General features: G+C 42.2%; 1 protein-coding gene across 1 annotated transcript in view; it reads right to left on the bottom strand.

Annotated features, from left to right (window-relative positions):
- Positions 1–22,839, bottom strand: part of SLC1A1 (solute carrier family 1 member 1) — a 76,417-nt gene that overhangs the window by 11,899 nt on the left and 41,679 nt on the right. Inside the window, exons 3-8 of the mRNA XM_068552793.1 lie at positions 9,483–9,575; positions 7,698–7,812; positions 6,419–6,461; positions 4,900–4,998; positions 2,074–2,258; positions 845–952 (exon numbers count right to left, since the gene is read on the bottom strand). Coding sequence (XP_068408894.1) covers positions 845–952; positions 2,074–2,258; positions 4,900–4,998; positions 6,419–6,461; positions 7,698–7,812; positions 9,483–9,575 — 643 coding nt within the window. The remainder of the gene's footprint in view (positions 1–844; positions 953–2,073; positions 2,259–4,899; positions 4,999–6,418; positions 6,462–7,697; positions 7,813–9,482; positions 9,576–22,839) is intronic.

Raw genomic sequence — 22,839 nt, 5'->3', positions numbered from 1 at the left:
CTTTTGGTACACACAGATTAAGAACCAGATGCTATGCGGTGGAAACTCCCCAGTGCATCTGAGTTCCAATAGGTGAGCTGATTGCTCCAGTTGGGTGTTTGGGGGCAAGGACCTATGGGAGTCAAGTTGATGATGTTTAGTCATTCCCTTGGTCCATATTTCTTAGCACATGTGACGTATCCTGCCCCCGGCTAGATATCTGGGCACACCATTCATAACCTACCCCACCACATCTCCCCTCAAGAACCAATAAGTGGGCTACAATACATATGCACACGACCTGTCTCCTGCTGCCCTCCTGCTTTGCACAATTCTTACCAATCTGAAGATTCTCCTAGCACCCTCTCCAATGATGCAGGCTGTGACAGTGCTTACCAGCCCCACCAACAGGAGTGGAACCAACCAGCCATCCCACTCCTACTTGCTCCAGTCTGACTTAATTTAGGCCCTGCTTAATTTCTTTCAGACTCGGGGTACGTGGGGCCTGTTCTTACTGGTTTGGTTGGTTTACATCCTTGAAGAAGTTAAGGCCAGGAGCGGGCCAAGAGAGGCCACCAGTGGGTTTTTCTCTTGTTTTAAGAAATGATTTTAACACAGCTAATAAAGGCAGTGACAAAGCATGGTCCAGGCTGTTCTGCCAAGATCTGGAAATTAGCACAGTGTGATCCACCTCCAGTTCAGCCGTTAAAGGGCAGCCCTCCTCCCCGCTGCTCTCTTATCTCTGAACCCCATCTTTCCCTGCACGTGGGAGAGAAGCCAATTTTAACCAACTGAAACCCAGGCTCTCAGCAGCAATCCATTGGCTCAAATGAGGTTTCTGTTTCTTCCCTTGAGTCTGACATACCCACTCAGGACGGTGGCCATGTAAAGGCCCAGCTTGCGGAATATTTCCCAGTCTTCAACTTCTATGATCTTCCCGGCAATCAGGAACAAAATACCAACCGGCATGTAGCTAGAAACCAAACATAAGAAAGACCCACTTCTGTCATCAAGTATTTTCTCAGGGTGGGAATGCTGGGGAAGAAACAAGCCAGGGCATGCACCTGGGCTTGGCATCTGCCCTCAGCTGGGAGTACACAATGAAGCTAAGGTCTCACTTTCAGCCCTGCTGGACCACACTGGCACCAGGTTTCAGCACCCCTGTGCACCTTAACTTCTACCCACCTAAGCTACTGTAAGGGGTACACTTGGTTAGAAGGTGTGGTTAAACAGGTACATACCCCATGCCTTGCTTCTGATACATAAACACCCTGCCTACTGTCACATCTGCAGATCTCTCCTTAGCTTGACCCTCCAAATATGGCCACTAGGCTCTTTCTGGACATGGTTGTCTTGTTTCCCAGGTAGTGGTATCAGCAACAGAGCAGTAGAAATAGTCGTGCAAGTGGTCGTAATAGTTCTGTTTGTGGAGCTGTCATTACGTGCTTTGCGTTGGGTTAAGAATTTTACATGCATCATTTCACTTAATGTACTTCTCCCAGCTCTAGGGGTAGACGTTATTATCCTTTTTTACATGTGATGAAGCTGAGGTTTAGCAGGATTAAGTGACTGAAATGTCACTGTCAATGTCTATACTTTGAACCAACTTGCTATGAGATAAGCGGGGCAGAGGTCTCCTAGGAAAGGTGGACTTTTTGGCATCTCTAGGGACAGGGCAGATACTCAGGTGGTGCCACTGCTATGCTCACCAATGGCAGCTTTTATTTGGATGCGTTAGGGCCCATGTCGTACCAACTGTAAATATTCTGAATATCCCTTCTGCCTGGGGCCTGGTTAAGGAAAGCACTTTGTGTTCTGATGTGCAGGAAACTCTTTCAAATCACTCCTTTAAGAGTTATTTCTTACATAAATGCTGCTTGGTTGCAAGATGATCAAGGGCTTTGGTAGAAAAGACAATGGCTGATATCTAGGCTTTTGTTAGTGACCTAAGTACTAAGTAATACATGGAATTATTTAATACTCCAGTGTCTGGATACCCTCTCTAAGGTGAGGTCAACTGAGAAACATAAATCTCTTCATGCTAGTTTTGAAGGGTCAGGGGAAGCAAGATGGCATTAACCGGTGTGTGCTCACCACATAATGATTTGAACGATTTTCATGGTTGCATCACTCAGAGCATTGAAGAAATCCACCAGAATCTGTCCCCTTTCTCCCATTTTTCCAATGACAATTCCAAAGACGAGGCAAAAGACAATCAAGCCCAGGACATTTATGCCGTCTGAATACATGCCTATGACTTTGTATTCCTTTGTTTTGTTCTGTGGATCAAAACCAAGAAAATACATTGATGCATGATTACAATCTTGTTAGAATGCATAGGCCCTGAAACAGAAAGATATGATAGCCAAACAAACAAGTGGATCTAGCAAGAACTTTGGCTCTACAACTTTGGGAAACATAATTAAAAACACAAACACCTACGCATGGGTCAAATTTTACTGCCCCCCACCCTCTGCCACTGAAGTTTAAAGTGTGTCTTTTTTCCTTTCTTTCAACAAATCCATATTTGAATATTTCTTTTGAAGATTTCTTATTCTGGGGTGTTTTAAATTTTTAATAAGAACTTTAGAATCAAGGCACTTTTCAGGGTTATTTTAACTACTAGTTACATTTGGAGTCTGCATAAAAAAGATACAGATTAATAATGCAGGAAGCTCAAAATATTTACCAGTGTGGACATTTTTAGGACACTTTACTATCTGTTTTATCCTGATAATGAACACAGGAATATTCTTTTCTGCCTCTAATCCTGGATGACCAATAGGATTTTAGAGATATAAAAATTAACCAGACATAGACTACTATGAACCATGTCTTTGTTTTATGCTGGGTAAGAAGAGCATGAGATATACCAAGAGATAACTCAATCTGTGTTGTGCAGCATGAGATTTACTGAGCGATTTCACAGGGAGATAACGTATTCTGAGTGGTGCAAACCAGGTTTACAAAGAATTATGTGGACGAGCCACTGGGGTACCAATTATTTCTTACTTATGATCTGACATGATCAAACATATTTATTGAGCAGTTAAGTGTGCTAACTGCATTGGCTACAGCATAAGGTCTTAAAATGCAGCTGGAGAGACAAGACTAACTGTGAGAAACATGAGCCAATGATAGCAAGATGGTGTGTAATTAGCTGCACAGCCAAGCTACGCGTTACAGGCATCATATGGAGACTGGGGACATGAATGAGGGCTGTGAGGTTAGGGAAAGATAGGCCTGAGCAGTAGGCAGCCAGGAGATGAAAGCACAGTCCAGAAAAATGTAAGGAAAGGCAAAAGTCATCATGCACCAGGTCCCTGTACCCTGCTTGAATAATTCCTACTCATCCTTTATGGACCCCAAACTAATTTAAACCTCCCTGCTGAATGCCCCAGAGTACCCTATTCTTCCCTGTTTTAATATTCATCACTCTTCACATGAGGGCATATGTCACATCTGTCTTTTCTCTACTGTAATCCCAATGCCCAGCAGGGCTTGGCTCATGGAGGGTGCTCAGAAAATCTTTATGGAACCATATCACAAAGCAGGAATAGAAACTAATTGAGGAGGTGGATCTGGATAGAATAGATTGGGCTCACCGAGAAATAAGCTGGGAAACCAGGGAGGAGCTAGGTCATGGAGGGCTTTCTGTAGGAAGAAAGAGGGAGCTAACTGTGGCCTACTTAACCTGAACTCTTAAGTCTACTGAGTATTTCTTTTTTCCTTAAATCTTTCCTTTCTGTGTGAAGGCAGAGTACATTCAGGAGCAATCTACAGGACTACAAATATACTACTTTAGGCCCACACGATCTAATCTCCAATGCTGAAATCCCCAAAATTCTCAAAGCCTGTTGATTTCATTGATAAATTTATGGCAAACTCTTGGTGGCAAAACCTATCCCGAACTGAGATAAGGCTACATATAGCCTATTTTTCTCACTTGGTAGAACATTCATAAGTTAGTTGCAGAAATATTGATGTGCTTGATTCTAGAATGTTATTGTCAATTCCACTTAAGGATGTTGTATAACATATAGTACATATACCACCTGGACCTTCTAAAGTGAAAAGCTCTGGACTCAGTATCAAATACGGGCAAAGAGTTTCGGATAAGGAACTGTAGGCCTGCAGTTTAAGCAGTCTTGCAAATCTAACATAGTTCCCAGAGGTGCCCAACTCAACTCTGAGTGGCAGAGATACAGAAGTGAAAGGGCTCATTCTTTTCTCTGCGTGGTTCAGTTGCTTCTCATTATTCTCAGAAGTTACACTCTATAAAGTGGCTGCGAACACTGAATTAGTGAATATTGAATCAATGTTCCTAGGGGAAATATAGGATTAGGTTCCTGGGAATCAACAGTCACAACATTTTTGCGAAATAATCAACATAAAACCTTGTTTTCTCTGTGTTTCAGTTCAAAGACACCTTATTTAATATATATTATTTAGTTGTTAACATTGAACTCACAGCCAACACACTTTAACTCATGCCTGAATGAAACTTATCTAACATGTATTTTCTCATATGGCACATCAGCCTGCCTGCCTTTGGGAAAACTAACTAGACAGCACTGCAGCATGATGCTTGGGGGACATTTCAAACAGCGAAATCACCAAGACAAAGTACAAAAATGTGAAAAATGTGGCATAAACACACCGCACAAAGGACACTTATTTACCGTGTAAGAGCTGAACCAAGAAGGCTGAGCGTAGCCTTGTTCAGCCTCAGCGGGGAACGTGTGCATTGGGCAACTTAAAATTTTCACCACTCTCTGTGTGTCTGTGAACGTGAGTAGGTGAATTCACAAACGTGGAATCTGCGAACGGTGAGGATCTACTTATTTCCATCTCCTGCTCACTCATGGCTCGGCCCCTGCCTACCAGGGAAGGGAGCAAACAACAGGATGGAAATGGTACCTTGGAAATAGCAGTTGTCATGACGGCTGTGACAGACGCCTCCGTCCTGTTTGTCCCTGGCTCATCGGGACGTTTCACTTCTTCACGTGTGGTTTTGTACTGCACGTTGGCGGGGAAAAAAGGTCAAAGAAACAAACAAAAAAAGAATTTTTTTTAAGCTTCTGAGGCTAAACCATAGGAGTATTACTTTGGCCAGACAAGTGTCACTGAAAGGTTCCACCTCCGAGGCCTCTGTTGGCTTCAGTTTTAGACGGTACCTCCCATGAGGCTTTGGAAGCAAAAATGGGATTGAGAAATCCAACCTCCTGACCTCCATAGCCACCATTCAATGGTGTCAAAATGCCCTCTCACTTCTGTAATAAGGGACCAATTAATGGAACAATAATGTGAAAGAAAGCATGGGTTTTATTTGTAGTTGCTTTACCAGACAGACTCTATAGGAATCCTATGAATCATTTTTGTTTCTGTTTATTTATTTATTCATTTATTATTTTTAATCTGGAAAAAAAAAACCTCACCACTTGGATAAATGTAGTCACCATGACTTTAACAAACATCAAGAACTATACGGTTGTTCCAAAGTCAATAGTCCCTTTAGGGCTATTACGTGAGTGAGATTTCCATTGAATTTCTTCAGCCCTGTTTGATTCTGCTGGACTTCAGCAGAGATGTTTAAGAAAGAGCTAGTATATCATCACGCCAGGCGTAAATGTCACTCCTACGAGGCTTTGCCAACACCAGGAACCTTACAAATGACCACTGTGGCTGAATCGCAAAGGCACTCCCTAAATAGAGGTGGTTCTGTACCTCTTGGAGGTTGGCAGGGAGCAATTTAATTGCCATTTTTGTTGGTCTACACAGAGGTCTCTGTTCCTGTAATTATGTAAATGAATTCAGCAGCTTGTGATAGACTCAGCTGTCTTAAAGTGCACAGATAAACAAGAGAAAAAGCCTTAAAGGAAATGGAGTGAAGAGATTGTTAAACTTCCTAAAGGAAAAAAATCTTGGCTTTGTTATATTGCTCTGTAGAGTGCCAGCAATGGGCATGTAAAGATGAAAGAAAAGACCAAATGCCAGGAACACCCATGTGGGTCAGATACTGATTTCCCAACCTGGGAGGGAAAGGAAAGAAGAGGTGGAGGGCTACTTTTCTAACTGCATTATATCTGTAGATAGTCTAAGTTTCTTCACAAATATAATGTGGTTCTCCAAAAATAGGTACTAGAAGCCACATTTTAAAACACTCATTATTTGACAGGTTCCTGACTTGCTCCAGTTGAGCCCTTTTGGAGGAAAGAAAAAAAGCCTAAGGGAAAACGGAGGAGCTACAACAGGCATGTCACTGTGCCTGGAAATACTAGGGTTACGAAATAGGTCTCCTGATATTCCTCCATTCACAGGTGCATTTCCTGTCATTTTTGACGGGCTAATTCCATTTCTCGGGTCATAGCAGGAAAAAAAGCTCAATTGGTAAGGGAGAAGAGGGGAGCAACTTGAGGGCAAAAGTCATTATTCTTACCTGCTGAAAACAGGCTTGGACAAGGTTCTCAGGGAACATATTCCTGTTGGAGACAGGACAAGCAGTATTACATTAAGGCAAAAGTGTTTTGTTTTGTTTTTTGGGGTTTTTTTGGTCATACCCGATACTTTGATGGAAATGATTATGCGATAGAATTAGTACTCTGGTTTCTCTTCTGGCCTCTCCTTTACATAATACTTCCTTGTATTAAGACTTATTTTTCCCTACTGAGCTTCAACCAGGGATAGATAGAAAGCTCTCCTAACCACCTGTCACGCTTAACTGATTCACTGAGTAGCTGACATGCTTGCTGTCCTTGGTGAAATTCACACTGGCAGGTAGACATGCACAGTTAAGAGACTTCTTTAATATTTTCCACATTTCTGTTTTCATTGATAATGAGAGTTCTCTGCACTTGTTCCCAAATTCTTTATGCCAGTTGCAAATATCGTTGTTATTACTGAATTAAAAATTATGTAAATCAATGCATTATAAGTGTGAAAAGGAAGGAGCAGTTTCTATAAAAACTAAGCTGGAATGCCTGGAAACTCAATCAAGGCAAGTGAGTAAAACTTCTGTGGTTGCATTAGGTAAGAGAAGACAATTGAAATAAAAAACAACTGGAAGAACTTGGCACTCAGCTTTCTTTGCTATTTCTAAGGGTTTTGTTTCTCCACTTCATGGAAACTGAATCTGGAAATTGTAGATGATGCGTTTATAAAGGCAGCCTAGGCAACAGGGAAATGAAAAATCAACTGACACACTCTAAGAAAAGACCTTGGCCCGACATGAAAAAATTGGCAAATAAACGCATTTAAGTTTTAAGTGTAAACAAAATATGTAATTCATATTTATGATTCTCTGCTTTAAATGCTGTGTTTTTTTTTTTAAATTAACTGACCAATCTCCAGCCCTGATTGCTTCAGATAAGAGGGTTTCTCCTGTACAATTAAAAAATGTATTTCTTCAAGTATGCTTCAGAACTGACCACCCAACACAGCCCGGCATCTTAACGCACCAAGTATACTTTAGGCATCTCTGTCCATCCTAAACCCTGACAGAGAACACTGTTCCTTCCATTCCCTCTTGGAAACATGACCTGGTAAGCATGACTGGCTGTGTAATTTGCAGGGTCCAGGGCAAAATAAACATGTATAATGATTCAAAAATTATTAAAAATTTCAAGACAGCAACAGCAGAGCATTAAACCAAGTATGGGGCCCTGTGCGACCACATAGGTCACATGCCTATGAAGCCACCCTGCTGGCCAGACACTCACCTGATCAGGTCTAACATGGCATCCACTGAACTGACTTCAGGGCTGCTGCCTGTCCTGTCAATTTCATTCACTTTCTGGGTGACACCAGGCTTGATGCTCACCACCAGCACGATACCTATGAACAAAGATAGCACCCACAGAGCATTAAGAGCCTCCCAGGGCACCTGACACCCCTCGTGGATCCATTTTAGAAGCAATAGGCCTGGTGGTACCAGGCAATACTGGGATGGGGACCCTGAGGTCCAGCCAAGACGACAAGCCTCAGTGGGGACCTCAGCAGCTGCCTTTATTACTTTTCCATCTAAATGAAGCAGAAAGAACTCTTCATGTGTGTTTTTAAAAAATGAAGGGGCTGTATTCCAGAACTGCTTCTGGAAACACCTGCTGATGAGAATCCTCTTTTTTTCTTTTCTTTAGCTTATGAGATCAGCCTAGGCAGGGGTTAGGGTGAGAATAATTCATTTTCCAACTCAGGGCATTCACTCAACATCTTTCTATAACTTTTACCCACAGTTGCTGGTTATTTTTCTGAGGGTCATACAGAATAAGCCTTATTTTCCTTTCATATCACAAGCCTTCAAATATCTGGAAAGCTGTTGTGTAACCTACAAAAGGATTTGGGTTAGGAAGTGTTGTTCTGTGTGACTCTTAGGGGGTGGAATGAGGACAGGAGTTCCAAGGAGAGATAGTTCTTCTCATTGTAAAGAAGAAATGTCTAAACAGAGAGCATCTGAAAGCCCCATTTTGGCCTCTAGAGGTAATGGGTTCCTCTTGAGGTGTTCAAGCAGAGGTGGGAGGTTTTAGGAAAGACCAGGTTGTTTGACTGGAGGGGAGTGAAGAAGAAAAGGCCCCATGCCCTTTATCACTCTTCCCAAGGAGAAATGCTAGTCCAAGGGGGTTAGGACTTAAGGATGCTGAATGGGTCAGTTTTGCTAATGGGAGGAGTCACTGGGCAATAGAGGGGCAATGAATGGGTGTGGTCCACTCTTCCGTCTCAGGGTTGCAGAAAATAAGCCCAGCTTTGTTCTTTGCGTTGGCCTCCCTCAGGAATCTCATGAGGAGATGTAGCTTTGATTTAAGGCGGGGTTCAGGCCCTCCTAAGTCCCCTGGCCTAATACCACTAAAATGTCACCACATCTTCATCACCTTTTATCAGTTCATTAAAGCAGAGCTGCAAGGGTCAAACTGGCTGCAACATCTGAGTACAGTCCTCTCCTCTCTTCCCACTCTGGGCATCCTTCTTAGGATGTTATGCTAGGTCCCAAAGGATGGAACATACTTTTTTCACAAAAGAGTGCCAAAGGTATAAGAGCAACCATATTCCCTTATTAGAACATTCTCCCTCTTTCAAGTGGAACTTATACTTGGCAAGACTGTTAGCTCTGGCTACTACATGAAATTTGAAATGTAATGAAATGCTGTCTTTCTGGAAATACTTTATAATTATACTCAAAGCCACTATTATAGACTAATTATCAAGTTTAAAGATTATATTTGCTCTTGGCTTCATTTCTTTCTACCCAATAAGGTAGATATAGCACAGAACTGTCACCCTCTTTCTGTTTCTTACTAGAGACACTAATAAGCAGTACCACGGCTGAAATTCAGTCAGTATTATATTGTTCATATAAAATGTGCTGTGCTGACTTCAAGCCAAAAATTTTCATAGTAGTTTGACAACTGTAATTTCTGATTTTAAAAAAGTGTGCATTTTTAAAAGCCAACTACTTTTAAATGGAAAGTCACAATTATACAGAAAAATAAGGATTCAGAAATAAATTTTACCTAAAATTACAGCAATGACAGTGGTACAGAAATAATATACAACAGCACGTAGACCAATTTTTCCAGATATGTTGGAATCCAGTGCAGCAACACCTGAAATGGGGGAGAAATCAAATTATATTACTCAAAAAAATTTCCAGGACTGGTGGTGATTCAATCCTCAAGGTGTGAAAAAAAGAGCTGAGAGCTGTGTCTGCATCTGCTAGGCCTATCTCACACATTTTGTTTGAATAAATGCAATGGGCAAAAGAACCACTTCAATATTCCAAACACAGAATTAAGAGATGGAAGCCTAGTGGGAGGCAAGTTCCCCTCTGGCTAATCCCCACTACTTTAGCCCATAGTGAGTGCTGTGTCTTTGGCTCCTCTTGGGGGTGGTCATGAGACAGTAAAAGGAGTCCCCCCTTTTGCATCCGCTCTAAGAACTTTATCAAGATTTGCACATTATATCACTCAACATTCTTTTGGGATTCAGTATCAAGGAAAAGTTTACCTTGAAGAACTGAGAAAGTTCTTTCATCACATAATAAAAACCATGTAACTCATGATTGTTTCCCTTTCTGCCTTTTTTGTCAGGAATCTCAGAGTCAACTAAAAAACTTTTACATGTGATTATAAAAGTAATATATATGTTTATTGTAATTATCTGAAGAAAATAAAAAAACATAAAGATGAAAACAAAAATCACTTCATGTCATCAGCTGTAGTCAATATTCTGGTGAATTTTATCCCCATATTTTTTTCTCAATTTTTTGTAAACATGGCTGAGATAATTTTATAGTTTTTAATCCTCTCTCTTCTAAATACTGTATTATAAGCATCTTTTCTTATTGTTACAAATTCACCCCGCAGATAATTTTAAAGGCTACATAATCTTCTGTCATGTGGCTGTACCACAGGTATTTAATCATCTACTTAATGATGGATCTTTAGACAATCTCAGGGCCAAATTCAATAATAAATCACAGTAATTTCATTATCCATCCTGGCTAGCAAATTTCCTTCTTTTCATGATTTTTAAATTGCTTTTATGTTTACAACCTTATTCTGTATGGCTTTGATTGTGAGACTCCTTAAAATCCCAGTTGGAGTTGGGATATAAATAAAAATTTCCGAGGGCACAGGTAATCAAAGAGACTTAGGACCACATTGTTAGATCTAGTTTCAGATGGTCTTTGGCTGCCAGTAAAATGACTGAATGTTACCTGACTTGAAATGGTTGTGTAGAATGCCAAGGATAGCTGTAGAGGTGGAAGGCACACATCCCTCCTTGCTAGAAACCTCTGCGTTCCATCAAAGATGCTCATACAAATGGAATCAAATGATGCATCTCTCTAACTGGACTACTTCTACGTGGGACACGAGGCAGGTTCAGAAGCGACCAAGTCATCTTTCAGCAAACTGTCATTTGAAGGTTTCAGACTACCCTGTCCGATTTCCAAAATGAGAATCACATTTTGAATCAAACAATCACCATAGAAAGTGATTTTTGAGTCTTCAACACACATGAGTTGTTCTATAACTGTTTGCAAAACCTGAAGCACAGGGTAGCAGGAAAAATGAAGAGGTTGTCATGAGGCAACCCCGAGGAAAAGGTCGTAAACCTGCAGGCTATCAGCAAGCACAAGTAGCTTTTATATTCACTCCTCATGCTATAAAAAGCCTATCCATTTTTTTTAAGTGACTAGGGGATTATGCTCCTCAAATATAATCGTACATAGTTGACGTACAGGAAAAATCTGTAAGGAAGCTATCATGATGATGATGACAGAAAAAGTCATCTCTCACTCTAAACACGCCATTCCTCTGGCTGTTGATTGCTCCTTATGAAGTTAATATTTTGAGAGAAGGGGCTCTGGCCTCTAGCAGTCACCCCAGGATGTTTTTAAGGGCTCATTCACCAACCTCCGGAGCAAGATTGTGCAATTACCATATGATGGGTATACTGCAGCAGTCACATACTAGAATAACCTGGATGATAGATCCTATTCTCTTTCTTTGGGAAAAAGAATGTGGTATGCTGAGCAGACTTTCTTTTCCTAACGTTAAGACAATTAAAAACAATAATTCTGCAAGAAACAATAACAACAAAAAAAATTAAGAGACACTGAAGGCTACAACTCAGAAACCAATGAACTATCTCATATTTAGCTTTGGTCTCTTAAAAAAGAGCAAACAATAATGCAAATATATAAGCTTGCTAAGTGTATTATTTGATTATAAAATGTTCCTATTCCATTTTTGAGCTCCATACATTATTTTGATAAACAATTATAATAATTATTCATAACAATAATGGTAGGTTAAAAAAAAGAAAATCACCAACTTAACAGAACTCCAAGTAACCTGTACAAACACCTGTATCCCTGATCTAACAGAAGATGTATTTTCAGATATATTGTCCTTTGTTAGACATCCAATTTAAGCATCTCCCAGTCCCTAAGGCACTGACAAGTGACAGGTTCACAGGGTGGCTGCAGAACTGTTCTCAGGTATGTTTTTCATGCCCGCTCAGGATTTTCTTCCAGCAGTGAAACAAATTAACTCTATGTGGGTAATTGTTTCCAGCATATATGAATATGTCTTAATTTGTCTTAATGATTTTGTCATGGGCTGGTGCCCCTGCTTTTATTCCAGGTCCCAGCTGGCAATAAAAGGCTTCATAATAAGGAGATTCTTGGTGGAAACATTTTAAACAAATACAGCCCCCAAAGCAGTCAGCCAGCTCCTCTCTGCTGGAGTACAGCAACTCTCTTGTAGTTACTTTCAGGAAGAGCTTTGTTCCCCATTTCTCAAATCTACCTAGGTCCTACAGTTCTCTTGGATATATCAGAAGTGTATTCAAATCAACAGTCACACTTCTCCACCTCTCTAGAGTTACCACTCTAACTTTCTAGCCACCACTGATTGGGGGCAGCGTTCGCACTCAAATCCAGGTTCTCGACAATTTTTAACAGAATGTTGAGGATGAGGGGTGGGTGACTGCCATAAAGGGAGGGAACATATGCAGGGAAACAGGCTAATATTTGAAAACCTTTATAATAGGAGCATTACTGAACTTAACATGAATATAAAATGTCTGGATAGGTGGTCTAAACACCCCACCTGCCAGTAATAATGATAATTATAATAAAAATGAATATGATAATAGACACTGTGTATTGAGCAATGACTGCATGTTAAGTGCATCATCTCCTTTTATGCTTACTATATAACCCCATGAGGTAGGTCTTATTACTCCCATTTTACAGAGAAGACCGTGGCTCAGAAAGGCTAAGTGACATGCCAAGGTCCTACAGCTGGTGAGTGGTGGAGCTGGATCCCAACCCGGGTTTGACCCCGAGGGCCAGATCTTAACCACTATGTCGTACTGGGTCTATCCACGTGCTACAAAATTCTAGACCAGCACTGGCCCGTAGAACTTCATGTGATGATAGAAATGTTCTTGGTTTGTGCAGTAGCCCCAGCTACACATGGCTTGTGAGCACTTGCAATGTGGCTAGTGTGACTGAGGAACTGATTTTAAATTCTGCTTAATTTTAATCTCAATATATGTAGCCACATGTGGCTAATGGCTACCATACTGGACATCAGCATAATCTCTAGACCTTACCAAAGTGTCCAGCATTTAGTGGGTGCTCAACAATGTTGAATGAATAAACTCAAGCTTAAATATATTACAAAATTCAGTGCAGGGCTTCCCTGGTGGCACAGTGGTTAAGAATCCACCTGCCAATGCAGGGGACACAGGCTCGAGCCCTGGTCCGGAAAGACCCCCATGTGCTGCGGAGCAACTAAGCCTGTGCGCCATAACTACTGAGCCTGCGCTCTACAGCCTGCAAGCCACAACTACTGAGCCTGTGTGCCACAACTACTGGAGCCTGCATGCCTAGAGCCTGTGCTCTGCAACAAGAGAAGTCATTGCAATGAGAAGCCCGCGCACCACAACGAAGAGTAGCCCCCGCTCGCTGCAACTAGAGAAAGCCCGCACGCAGCAACGAAGACCCAATGCAGCCAAAAATAAATAAATAAATAAAAGTATTTAAAAAAAAAATTCAGTGCAACCTGTACCTTGATAGCACAGGGGCGGGGGAGAGGATGATGATAAACCAGATCAGCCACATCTCTTGGTATGCTTTTCCATCACCATGCTGACCATAGTGCTCTAAGGCCGGAGGCTTATTCTTTTCTGGATCCTCCGTGTATTAAATAAGATGATTTATGAATTTTGTACTCGATGCATTCCATGTGACAGAAAACACTGCACTTCTTATTGGTATTCCTCTCCTTACAAAGTGAGCCCATTTCAAAGATCCACTCCTGTGTCAGAGATTAGGAACTTGGCAGGTAATCTTAAAAACCACTCATACAGGGCAGTTTGGTATGGTTCCCAGAGCGGCCGACAAAAATACTTTTCACCCATAACAGACCTCCATGTGAGAACATATTTAGCATCTTAGTGTTTCTCTTTTTTTTTTTTCATTATTGGGTGCTCCACCCCACTCGCCCCTCCCCCAGTCTTTTAGATATTTTTTCCTCATTGCCATCCCATGAAATTTTAATAGCACAAACTGTTCATCTGTTCATGTACTAAATGTATATAAGTGCTCTTCACATGAGAAGAGTAAGTCCCCCCTCCACCCCAAGAACCAGCTTTTGCTGCCTCGAGGCCATATTGCTCCTGTTGAGAATGTGTGGTCTAGCTCAATGGATGTTGTCCTGCAAATGGTAACTTAATCCAGACCTTGGACGCTGAAGACAGCGCTTTTCAAGTGCTCACTTGTCACATGTAGCTGGTGGCTACTGCAATGGACAGCACAAATAGAGAACAATTCCATCATCACAGGAAGGTCTACCGGGCAGCACTGGACTAGATTTTGTAGCACATGCATGGAGCTAGTATGACATAGTGGTTGAGAATACGGCTCCCTTGACAAAGGAGAATGGGGAGCTATTTATGAGTACAGAGTTTCAGTTTGCAAGATGAGAAGAGTTCTGGAGATGAGTGGTGGTGATGGTTATGCAACAATGGGAATGTACTTAATGCCACTGAATTGTACACTAAAAAATGGTTAAGATGGTAAATTTTAGGAGTTCGCTAGCGGTCCAGTGGTTAAGACTCCGCGCTTCCAAAGCAGGGGGCGCAGGTTCGATCCCTGGTCGAGGAACTAAGATGCCATATGCCACAGGGCATGGCCAAAAAAAAAAAAAGGTAAATTTTATGTTATGTGTACTTTACCACAATTAAAAATAATTTTAAAAATTTAAAACTCTTTCAAAATTAAAAAAAAAAAAGAATATGGCCCCCTTCACTTACTGCAGAGGAGGTCAGACAGCAGGCCCACCTTAGTCCCAAACAGGTGAAACGTCACCATGCTTTATCCTGGGGTTTTACTCCAAAGAGCCTCCTAGATTCCTGGCTTTCAGGCCATGCCTCATGCCTGGTGAAGCCTAGAGGACCGCCTCTCCTTACAGTCCACTCCCAAAACTCAATTCTTCTGGAAACTAACACCTGCCCTTTAGCAACTGACAAATAAATGAGAGGGACTGTGCACTAATACACTGCAAAGCAAGTGCGACAGGATCTGCACAGAAATCAAAGGTAAGTGTTTGCAAGTGTTTATAGCAATTGAACAGAATTTTATGTCTGTTGAATGTAATAAAAAATCGGGCAAGTGTTTTGTGTGTCTTTTTTATATCTTCTTCCTAGTAATTCATTTCTATTATAGTTTACAAAGATTATTGATCCATGCAGATTGGAAATTTAAAAACCTGGATCTTTCCCGCCCACTTTAAAAACTGGATGCTCTGTAAAGCGCTGGTGCAGAGAACTGGTCCCATGGGCTTTCAGAGGAGCCAGAGGTGTCACCAGGCTGAGGTGACCAGAAGCAACTCGCAGCAGGCAGCATCAAGATGTGCCGGATTCTGACAAAGATTCTTTGCTTGGCCACACTTTAGTCAGGCTTCTGAACCTTTTCTTAGGCCCATCTGTGTACTTCCTTGCAAAATACAGTTTTAGCAAGAACCCTGCTAAGTCAGTTTAGCCAGAACCCCCTACCCTTGATATCTGATCATCCTAGATATCTGATCAGGTCTCTTAATCCTCTACCATCTCCCAGATGATGTCTGATTACTCTGGCCTGTCTTCAACATCAATCTTATTGGGTCAGTTTAGCCAGAACCCCCCTTACCCCTGATGTTTTCTCTTAATAATTGTCCATCCAGTGCCCCCCACCCCCATTGCTCCTTGGCTATAAATTCCCATTTGTCCATGCGCTATTCAGAGTTGAGCCCAATCTCTCTCCTCCACTGCAAAATCTCATTGTAGTGGTCCCTACACTTGTCTTTATGGTCCTAGGTAAAGTCTGTCTTACCATCTTTAACAAGTATCACTGAATTTCTTTTAACAAGTCCAGTTACCAGTGAGTCCAGGATTGTCCTTTAAAAACAGGGACAGTTTTGAGGCTGAGCTGTGGCCTAGAAACAGAGGTAGTCCTTGGAATTTAGGGGCACCTGCTAGCTCTTTAAGAAACCACACTTGTTTTTTCACCTCCGGAGGAGGCTTGGATGAGCTGGGGTGCTGGCTCCTGACCAAAGCAGTAACAATCTACTAGAATTTTTTTAAGAAAACACTGCAAAGGAAGAAGTTGCCGTGGGCTAAACAATAGTATGTTTTAAAAATAAACAACTGAGGGCAAAAGACTCCTCTGAGAGCTCTCTGATTGAGCTACCACCCACCTGAGAACAAAATTTTGTGATGCTCTCTCCCCACCTTGCCACTAAGGTGTCAGAATTAACTGTTACTGGAAGTTTTTTGGGTCTGGCATCTGATGGTGCTTCACAATTGTGAATGGACACATCATTCAAGAAACTCGTTGCACTGGGGCATCCTCTTATCCAGCGGACTCCTGTCTCTCCATCACCAGCAGACGGACCACTGGCACATGGAGAAACAAGTATGGGCTTCGGTGGGACCCCCTGGGATCAAATCCCAGCCTTCTCCCAAGGCTCCATCTATAAAATGGAGGGGTTTTTTTAAAAATATATTTATTTACTTTATTTATTTTTGGTTGTGTTGGGTCCTCGTTGCTGCACACGGGCTTTCTCTAGTTGAGGCGAGCGGGGGCTACTCTTCTTTGCAGTGTGCAGGCTTCTCATTGCGGTGGTTTCTCTTGTTGCGGAGCACAGGCTCTAGGTGCGTGGGCTTCAGTAGTTGTGGCACTCAGGCTCAGTAGTTGTGGCTCGTGGGCTCTAGAGCGCAGGCTCAGTAGTTGCGGCGCACGGGCTTAGTTGCTCCACGGCATGTGGGATCTTCCCGGACCAGGGCTCGAACCCGTGTCCCCTGCATTGACAGGCAGATTCTTAACCACTGCACCACCAGGGAAGTCCCTAAAATGGAGGTTTTAAATGCCTCTACCTCGTAAAGTGTAATTGTGAGGAGCAAAGTGAACAACCCCATCTTGTACAGCTGTTGTGAGGGTCAGAAACAGTACCATACAGGGCTATAGCACGCCTAGAACTTAAATTTTACTCGGTCAATAGCCTCTGTTATTATTGAATGAAATGATCAATATGAAGTGTGTCACTGAGCACATGGAAGGCACTACACAAGTGTTAACTTGTTCGTTCCCTCACTCCTACCATAATCCTTCTGTGTTCCTTCATCACATGGCCACTAAAGAGATCTTTTTAAAACATAAATCAGACCATTTCACATGCAGGTATAAGCCTCTCGTGGCACTTAAGGTAAAATAGAAAATCTATGTATGGCTGCCTGCCCCCAGGCACCTCTTCCCAGGCTCTGGTCCCCAGGCAGCAGAAGGTTCCAGAATGGAGCTCGAGACTCTGCGTCAGTCCTAGGTGCTGCCCTTATGATCTGTGTAATCTTGGAAAATTGGCTGAATCTCTCTTCAATCTCCTGTTTCCTCATCTCTAAAGATAGAGAGGTAAGGTCCTACTTACTTTCATTGCGTTGCTATGAGGATAAAGAAATAAGTTCATTCCCCAGATAAAACAAGGCTGGCTATGCTCTCACTTTGTTGATTCAGGGCAGCCTGGATTAATACTCCTGGGATGTTAAAATCGGGAAAGAGAAAAGGCAGAGGGGAGCATGCAAAATATATTTCTGTGCACGCTTCACCTGACGTCTATTTTCCTTAGAGACATTAATACAAAGAACTGCCTTGAAATAGGTTTTATCACCTCCCAGACTATTCTGTGAAGTTAAAAAAATAAAATGGTCCCCAGCAAATGAACTAAAGGCTCTCACTTGCAGCCTTTGTCAGCAGGTCCACATTTGATGTTCAAAAACATCTGTCAAGAAGCAATGGGCTGGTCTCCTGGTTCTTCAGCAACCCAGGTGCTGTTTTAACTTTTTTTTTTTTTTTTAATACCATAGAGGACAGTGGTGTTTGTAGTTGGGCCAATTTTTCAGAAGATTCAATGAGCTTTTATAGGAGGCTTCTTGTTCAATAAGCATTAAACACACCTCAGAGGATCTAAGGAGCCCAGCCGCTCTCTTCAAAGTCCGTGCTTTGACATCAGGATAGCTAACAGTTCAGTGAGACTTTTTTGGCTTTCTACCGCAAGCTAATTATTACCGAGCTCTCTCCTTGCTTCTCCTTACCTTACAAAGCTGGTAGCTCAGGCATCTGGGTAGAGGCTGCTTGTATGCTGAGGAACTCAACATTGCTGGCAGAGCAAGCCTTTTCCTATTATTTTCATTTCCAGAATGAGCGCATTGTGTGAACTCACCTGTGTGGGCTTGATTCTAATATTGGCCCTGTAGCTTCTGATGCCAATGTTGGGACTGTCTAGAAACCTCTGATAGTATCAGACAAGAAAGAGTAAGTTAAAAAATTATATAGCTCTTTCAGGGCGCTCTGACACAGTATTATCATTATCCCTACTTTACAGTTGAGGACGCGTTAAGTAACTTGTTCAAGGTTTCACAGCTAGTAAATGGCAGAGCCAGGATGCAAACCCAGGCAGTCTGGCTCTTAACCAGTAGACTCTCCTGTTCCTCTGTGATTGATACTGACAAAGATTCTTTGCTTGACCACACTTTAGTCAGGCTCCAGAACCTTCTCCTAGGCCTAACTGTGGACTTCACTGTAAAATCTAGTTTTAGCAAGAACCCTGCTAAATCAGTTTAACCAGAACCCCCAAACCTCAAAATCTGACCACTCTCCATATCTAATCAGGTTCCTCATTCTCCACCACCCCCCAGGTGATATCTGATTAACCTGGCCTGTCTTCGGCAAGAATCCTGTTAGAGGTCAGTTTAGCCAGAATCCCGCTTACCTCTGACGTTTCCTCACAGTAACTTTCCATCCACTGATCTCACTGCTCAGTTTCTTGGCTATCAACTCCCAGTGGCTCATGTTGTATTCATTTGGAGTTGAACCCACTCTCTTTCCTCCACTGCAAAATCCCATTGCAGTGGTACCTCTACCTACCATGATGGTCTGGAATAAAGTCTGCCTTACCATCTTGGAGTGTCACTGAATTTTCTTTTACACAATACTTCCTCACCTGAAGCTTGTTCAGGGTGTTCCTTTGGAGATAATGGCACAGATGGGAGTCACTGCTCTAACTTGCTTCCCCACGCCTACAGGCTCATGTCGACCCCCCAGGAAGGCGCACAAATCACAGGAAGCCATGCCCTCAGCCTTCCACTCCCATGCCTCCTCCCCAGGTTTGCAGCATTCCAGTCAAAGTCTCACTGTCCTCCCAAGATGCCATGCCTTCTGCTATTTTCTTCTGCCTGGAATGCCTGCCTCACTTCATCTGATTCCTATCTCTTCTTCAAAACTCCACCCAATGTCCCCTCCCCTGTCCTCATTCCCACAAAGCACTTATCACACAGCATTGCAATGTAGTTTCCCTTTCTTGAGGGACAGGACTTCTCTTTATATCTTGTATGCCCAGCACAGAGCCTGGGACATTGAAGATGAAATGAATAAATGAATGAATGTAGTTTCCCAGATCCATGTATTCCACAAAGGAGGTTCCTTAGAATCCTCGCATGATTTCTCACTCATTTTTTCTTTTTTTTAAACAGGAGAAAAGTATACACATTTACTTAATACAAATTTTACAGGACATGGAAGCCCTCATAAAGAATGAAGTCCCAAAGAAATGGCAAAACCTACTTGCTTTTACATTAGGTTGACAAAGAGAGGCAATTATGGAAAAGTGACTAAAGTATATGAGGCTCACTCCTTTTTTTTTTTTTTTTTTTAAGAAACAAAACCAGGTTAACTCAGTTGAACAGAGCTGTGAACCAGTCTAGCAGCACTGGTTTAGGCAAAAGGAAAGCTCATTCAGGGTGGATTCTCTGGGTTTCACTATGTCAGAGACTGAAGCAGGGAATATTTATCTCTTGCCGCTTTTCTCTTTATTACTGTGGCCAGTGGCACATTCATTATGGGAACTCCATTCCTTACATATACAATGTACCCCTTCCTTCTTTGGAGAAAACACATTGTAGAAACCCAGTTAATATAATAAGTCCTCTGGCTTCAGTAACTGTGTTTTAACACAACAAAAATTTCTTGTTGGTCTTAGGGAAATGTTTAATTCATGTGTGCAAAGCTGTTTAGGCCATCTTATTTTCCTGGTTCCCAAACAAGTCTGGGAAAAGAGAAAGGAGGCACTTCTTGAAATGCAGGCAGAGTCCAGTGGTTCCAGATGGTGCACATGAGGTAAGATGTTCATTCTCAGCCTGTGTGATTTTAAGCTCCAGCAGTAAGTTTTAAATTTATAATCCACCTTGAAGTGGCAATTTTCGTAGAGACTAAACTACGTAAAAAAGCCACCAATGTTTCAAGAAAAGCATGCATACTTTCCCCCATAGATGAAGTTGACATTGGATGCTCTTAGTTACCTAATAGCAAGCTGTACAGCCAAGTGATATGTGAGTCTTCAACTCTTACACCTTCTGGCCAACAAGGGGACTCATGGACTTGGGTGGCTAGCAGAAGACCTGGGATCCAAGACCAGGTGGATGGTAGGAACTTCAGCCTCTCGCAGGGTTAGTTTGTTTTCACACGGTTAACCAGTGTTTTCTGAATTAAACTGAACCTGTTTCAGGGAGGCACATGGCATGATTCTTTCCACTGGAGGGTGTGGGACAGCTTCCCAGTACACAGCTGATTATGAGTAAATGAATACGTATCCTTAAAAAAAATGCCCTCCCCAGCCTAGATCCCAGTATGTCATCACCTGCAAAGTCTGAATTTAAAAATAGGGGTCTCGGGCTTCCCTGGTGGTGCAGTGGTTAAGAATCCACCTGCCAATGCAGGGCACACGGGTTCAAGCCCTAGTCTGGGAAGATCCCACATGCTGCAGAGCAGCTAAGCCTGTGCGCCACAATTACTGAGCCTGCACTCTAGAGCCCATGAGTCACAACTACTGAGCCCACGCGCCTAGAGCCCGTGCTCCACAACAAGAGAAGCCACCGCAATGAAAAGCCTGTGCACCGCAATGAAGAGTAGCCCCTGCTCGCTGCAACTAGAGAAAGCCCGTGCGCAGCAACAAAGACCCAACGCAGACAAAATTAAAATAAATTTTAAAAAATATGAAACAAAAATAAAAATAAAAATAGGGGTCTCCAAATACCTTGAGACTTCATCTGCTCTATCCTTCATTCTTGTGTCTCTTCACTTCTTATGAGTAGTATTTGCTTGGTGTGTTGGTTTGTCACTCAGATTCCATCTCAATTAGACTGTATCTTGAGAGTTAGAATCTAGTCTTAAATTTATCTCGCCAGAGGTCAGCTGCCAGCTGGTCTCCTATTATTTTGTAAATAAACATTTTATTGGCAACACAGCCAGGCCCAATCATTTACATATTACTGATTGCTGCCCTTCTGTGATAACCAGTTGGATAGTTGGGCAGGGACTGCAGGGCTCAAAAGGCTAAAATATTCACTATCTGGCCCTTTACAACAAAAGCTTCCAGATCCCTGCTTGAAAGGAAACCTACTCACACATATATTCTAATAAATACTGTTTATATCTAAGCCTTAATAAATACTGGCTGTTGCTTAATAAATACTGTTTATATCAAAGCCTTGGTTAAACCAGTAATGGAAAACCTTTGCCCCGGAGGTGAGATCAAATGGTTGTCATTCCAGCTTCTGCATCAGGGGAGTAAGACAGCATTCTGGAAAGATGCTCAGGGAATTTCTTGGAGCAGGAGCCAAGGAGCTGTTCCATTCCTGTGCTGGAGGCTCCAGTCATTATAATTTGTATATTAAAGAAAATGTGACCTGAATTTAAACTCACTGGCTGATAAGAATGGGCCAGGATTTTCCAGAGCCACAATTCTCAGGCATGGCCATAAGCCATTTCCCCTGCTATTTCCCTGGTGGTGTGATATAAATACAGCTTACAGACCCTAATGTTAACAGGGCCTAAGCACTGATATTCTGCACATGGCCCGAGTGTGTCCCTCAGGATGTAAATTAAGGGTAGGATTCTGTTAGTGCCTACACTATCCGCCTCTGAAAATGCCTTGAGATTATGTCTATTGTGCCTTCTCTTTTTTTTTTAAATTAATTTATTTTATTTTATTTTTTATTTTTAGCTGCATTGGGTCTTCGTTGCTGTGCGCGGGCTTTCTCTAGTTGTGGTGAGCGGGGGCTACTCTTCTTTGCGGTGTGCAGGCTTCTCATTGCGGTGGTTTCTGTTGTTGCAGAGCACAGGCTCTAGATGCATGGGCTTCAGTAGTTGTGGCACGTAGGCTCAGTAGTTGTGGTTCGCGGGCTCTAGAGCACAGGCGCAGTAGTTGTGGCGCACGGGCTTAGTTGCTCCATGGCATGTGGGATCTTCCTGGACCAGGGCTCAAACCCATGTCCCCTGCATTGGCAGGTGGATTCTTAACCACTGTGCCACCAGAGAAGTCCTTCTTTTTTAAAGCAAATTCCAGACATTATGTCATTTCATCCCTACATAATTCCATACACTTTTGATAAAAGAACATTTTCTTACATAACTAAATGCCATTATCACCACTAACAAAATTATCAACAATTTCTTGATACCATCTCATAACCAGTGTATATTCAAATTTCCCTGATTAATGTGACATCTGATCCTCATCATCACATGAAGATTCTTCCTGTTAAAATAGCTATAAAGTAAGTAGTTTTACATCAGCAGAGGCTTTCATGGCAGAGGTATTTTTCCTACTTGTTATGCAAGATTATGCATAAGCACAGATCATTAGTCTTAGGTCTCAGTTTTGCTGTGTCTCTACCACTAATTTATGGATCCTTAGGGCACTCACTCCACTCTCCCCCACTTCCAACATGTATTCTCCTTTGTCCTAATAAATGTATAAAATAAGCTCT

Source organism: Eschrichtius robustus, chromosome 10 (genome assembly GCF_028021215.1).
Source record: "Eschrichtius robustus isolate mEscRob2 chromosome 10, mEscRob2.pri, whole genome shotgun sequence".
NCBI lineage: Eukaryota > Metazoa > Chordata > Mammalia > Artiodactyla > Eschrichtiidae > Eschrichtius > Eschrichtius robustus.
The sequence above is the reverse complement of the archived record's forward strand: the minus strand, read 5'-3'. Positions and strand labels throughout refer to the sequence as shown.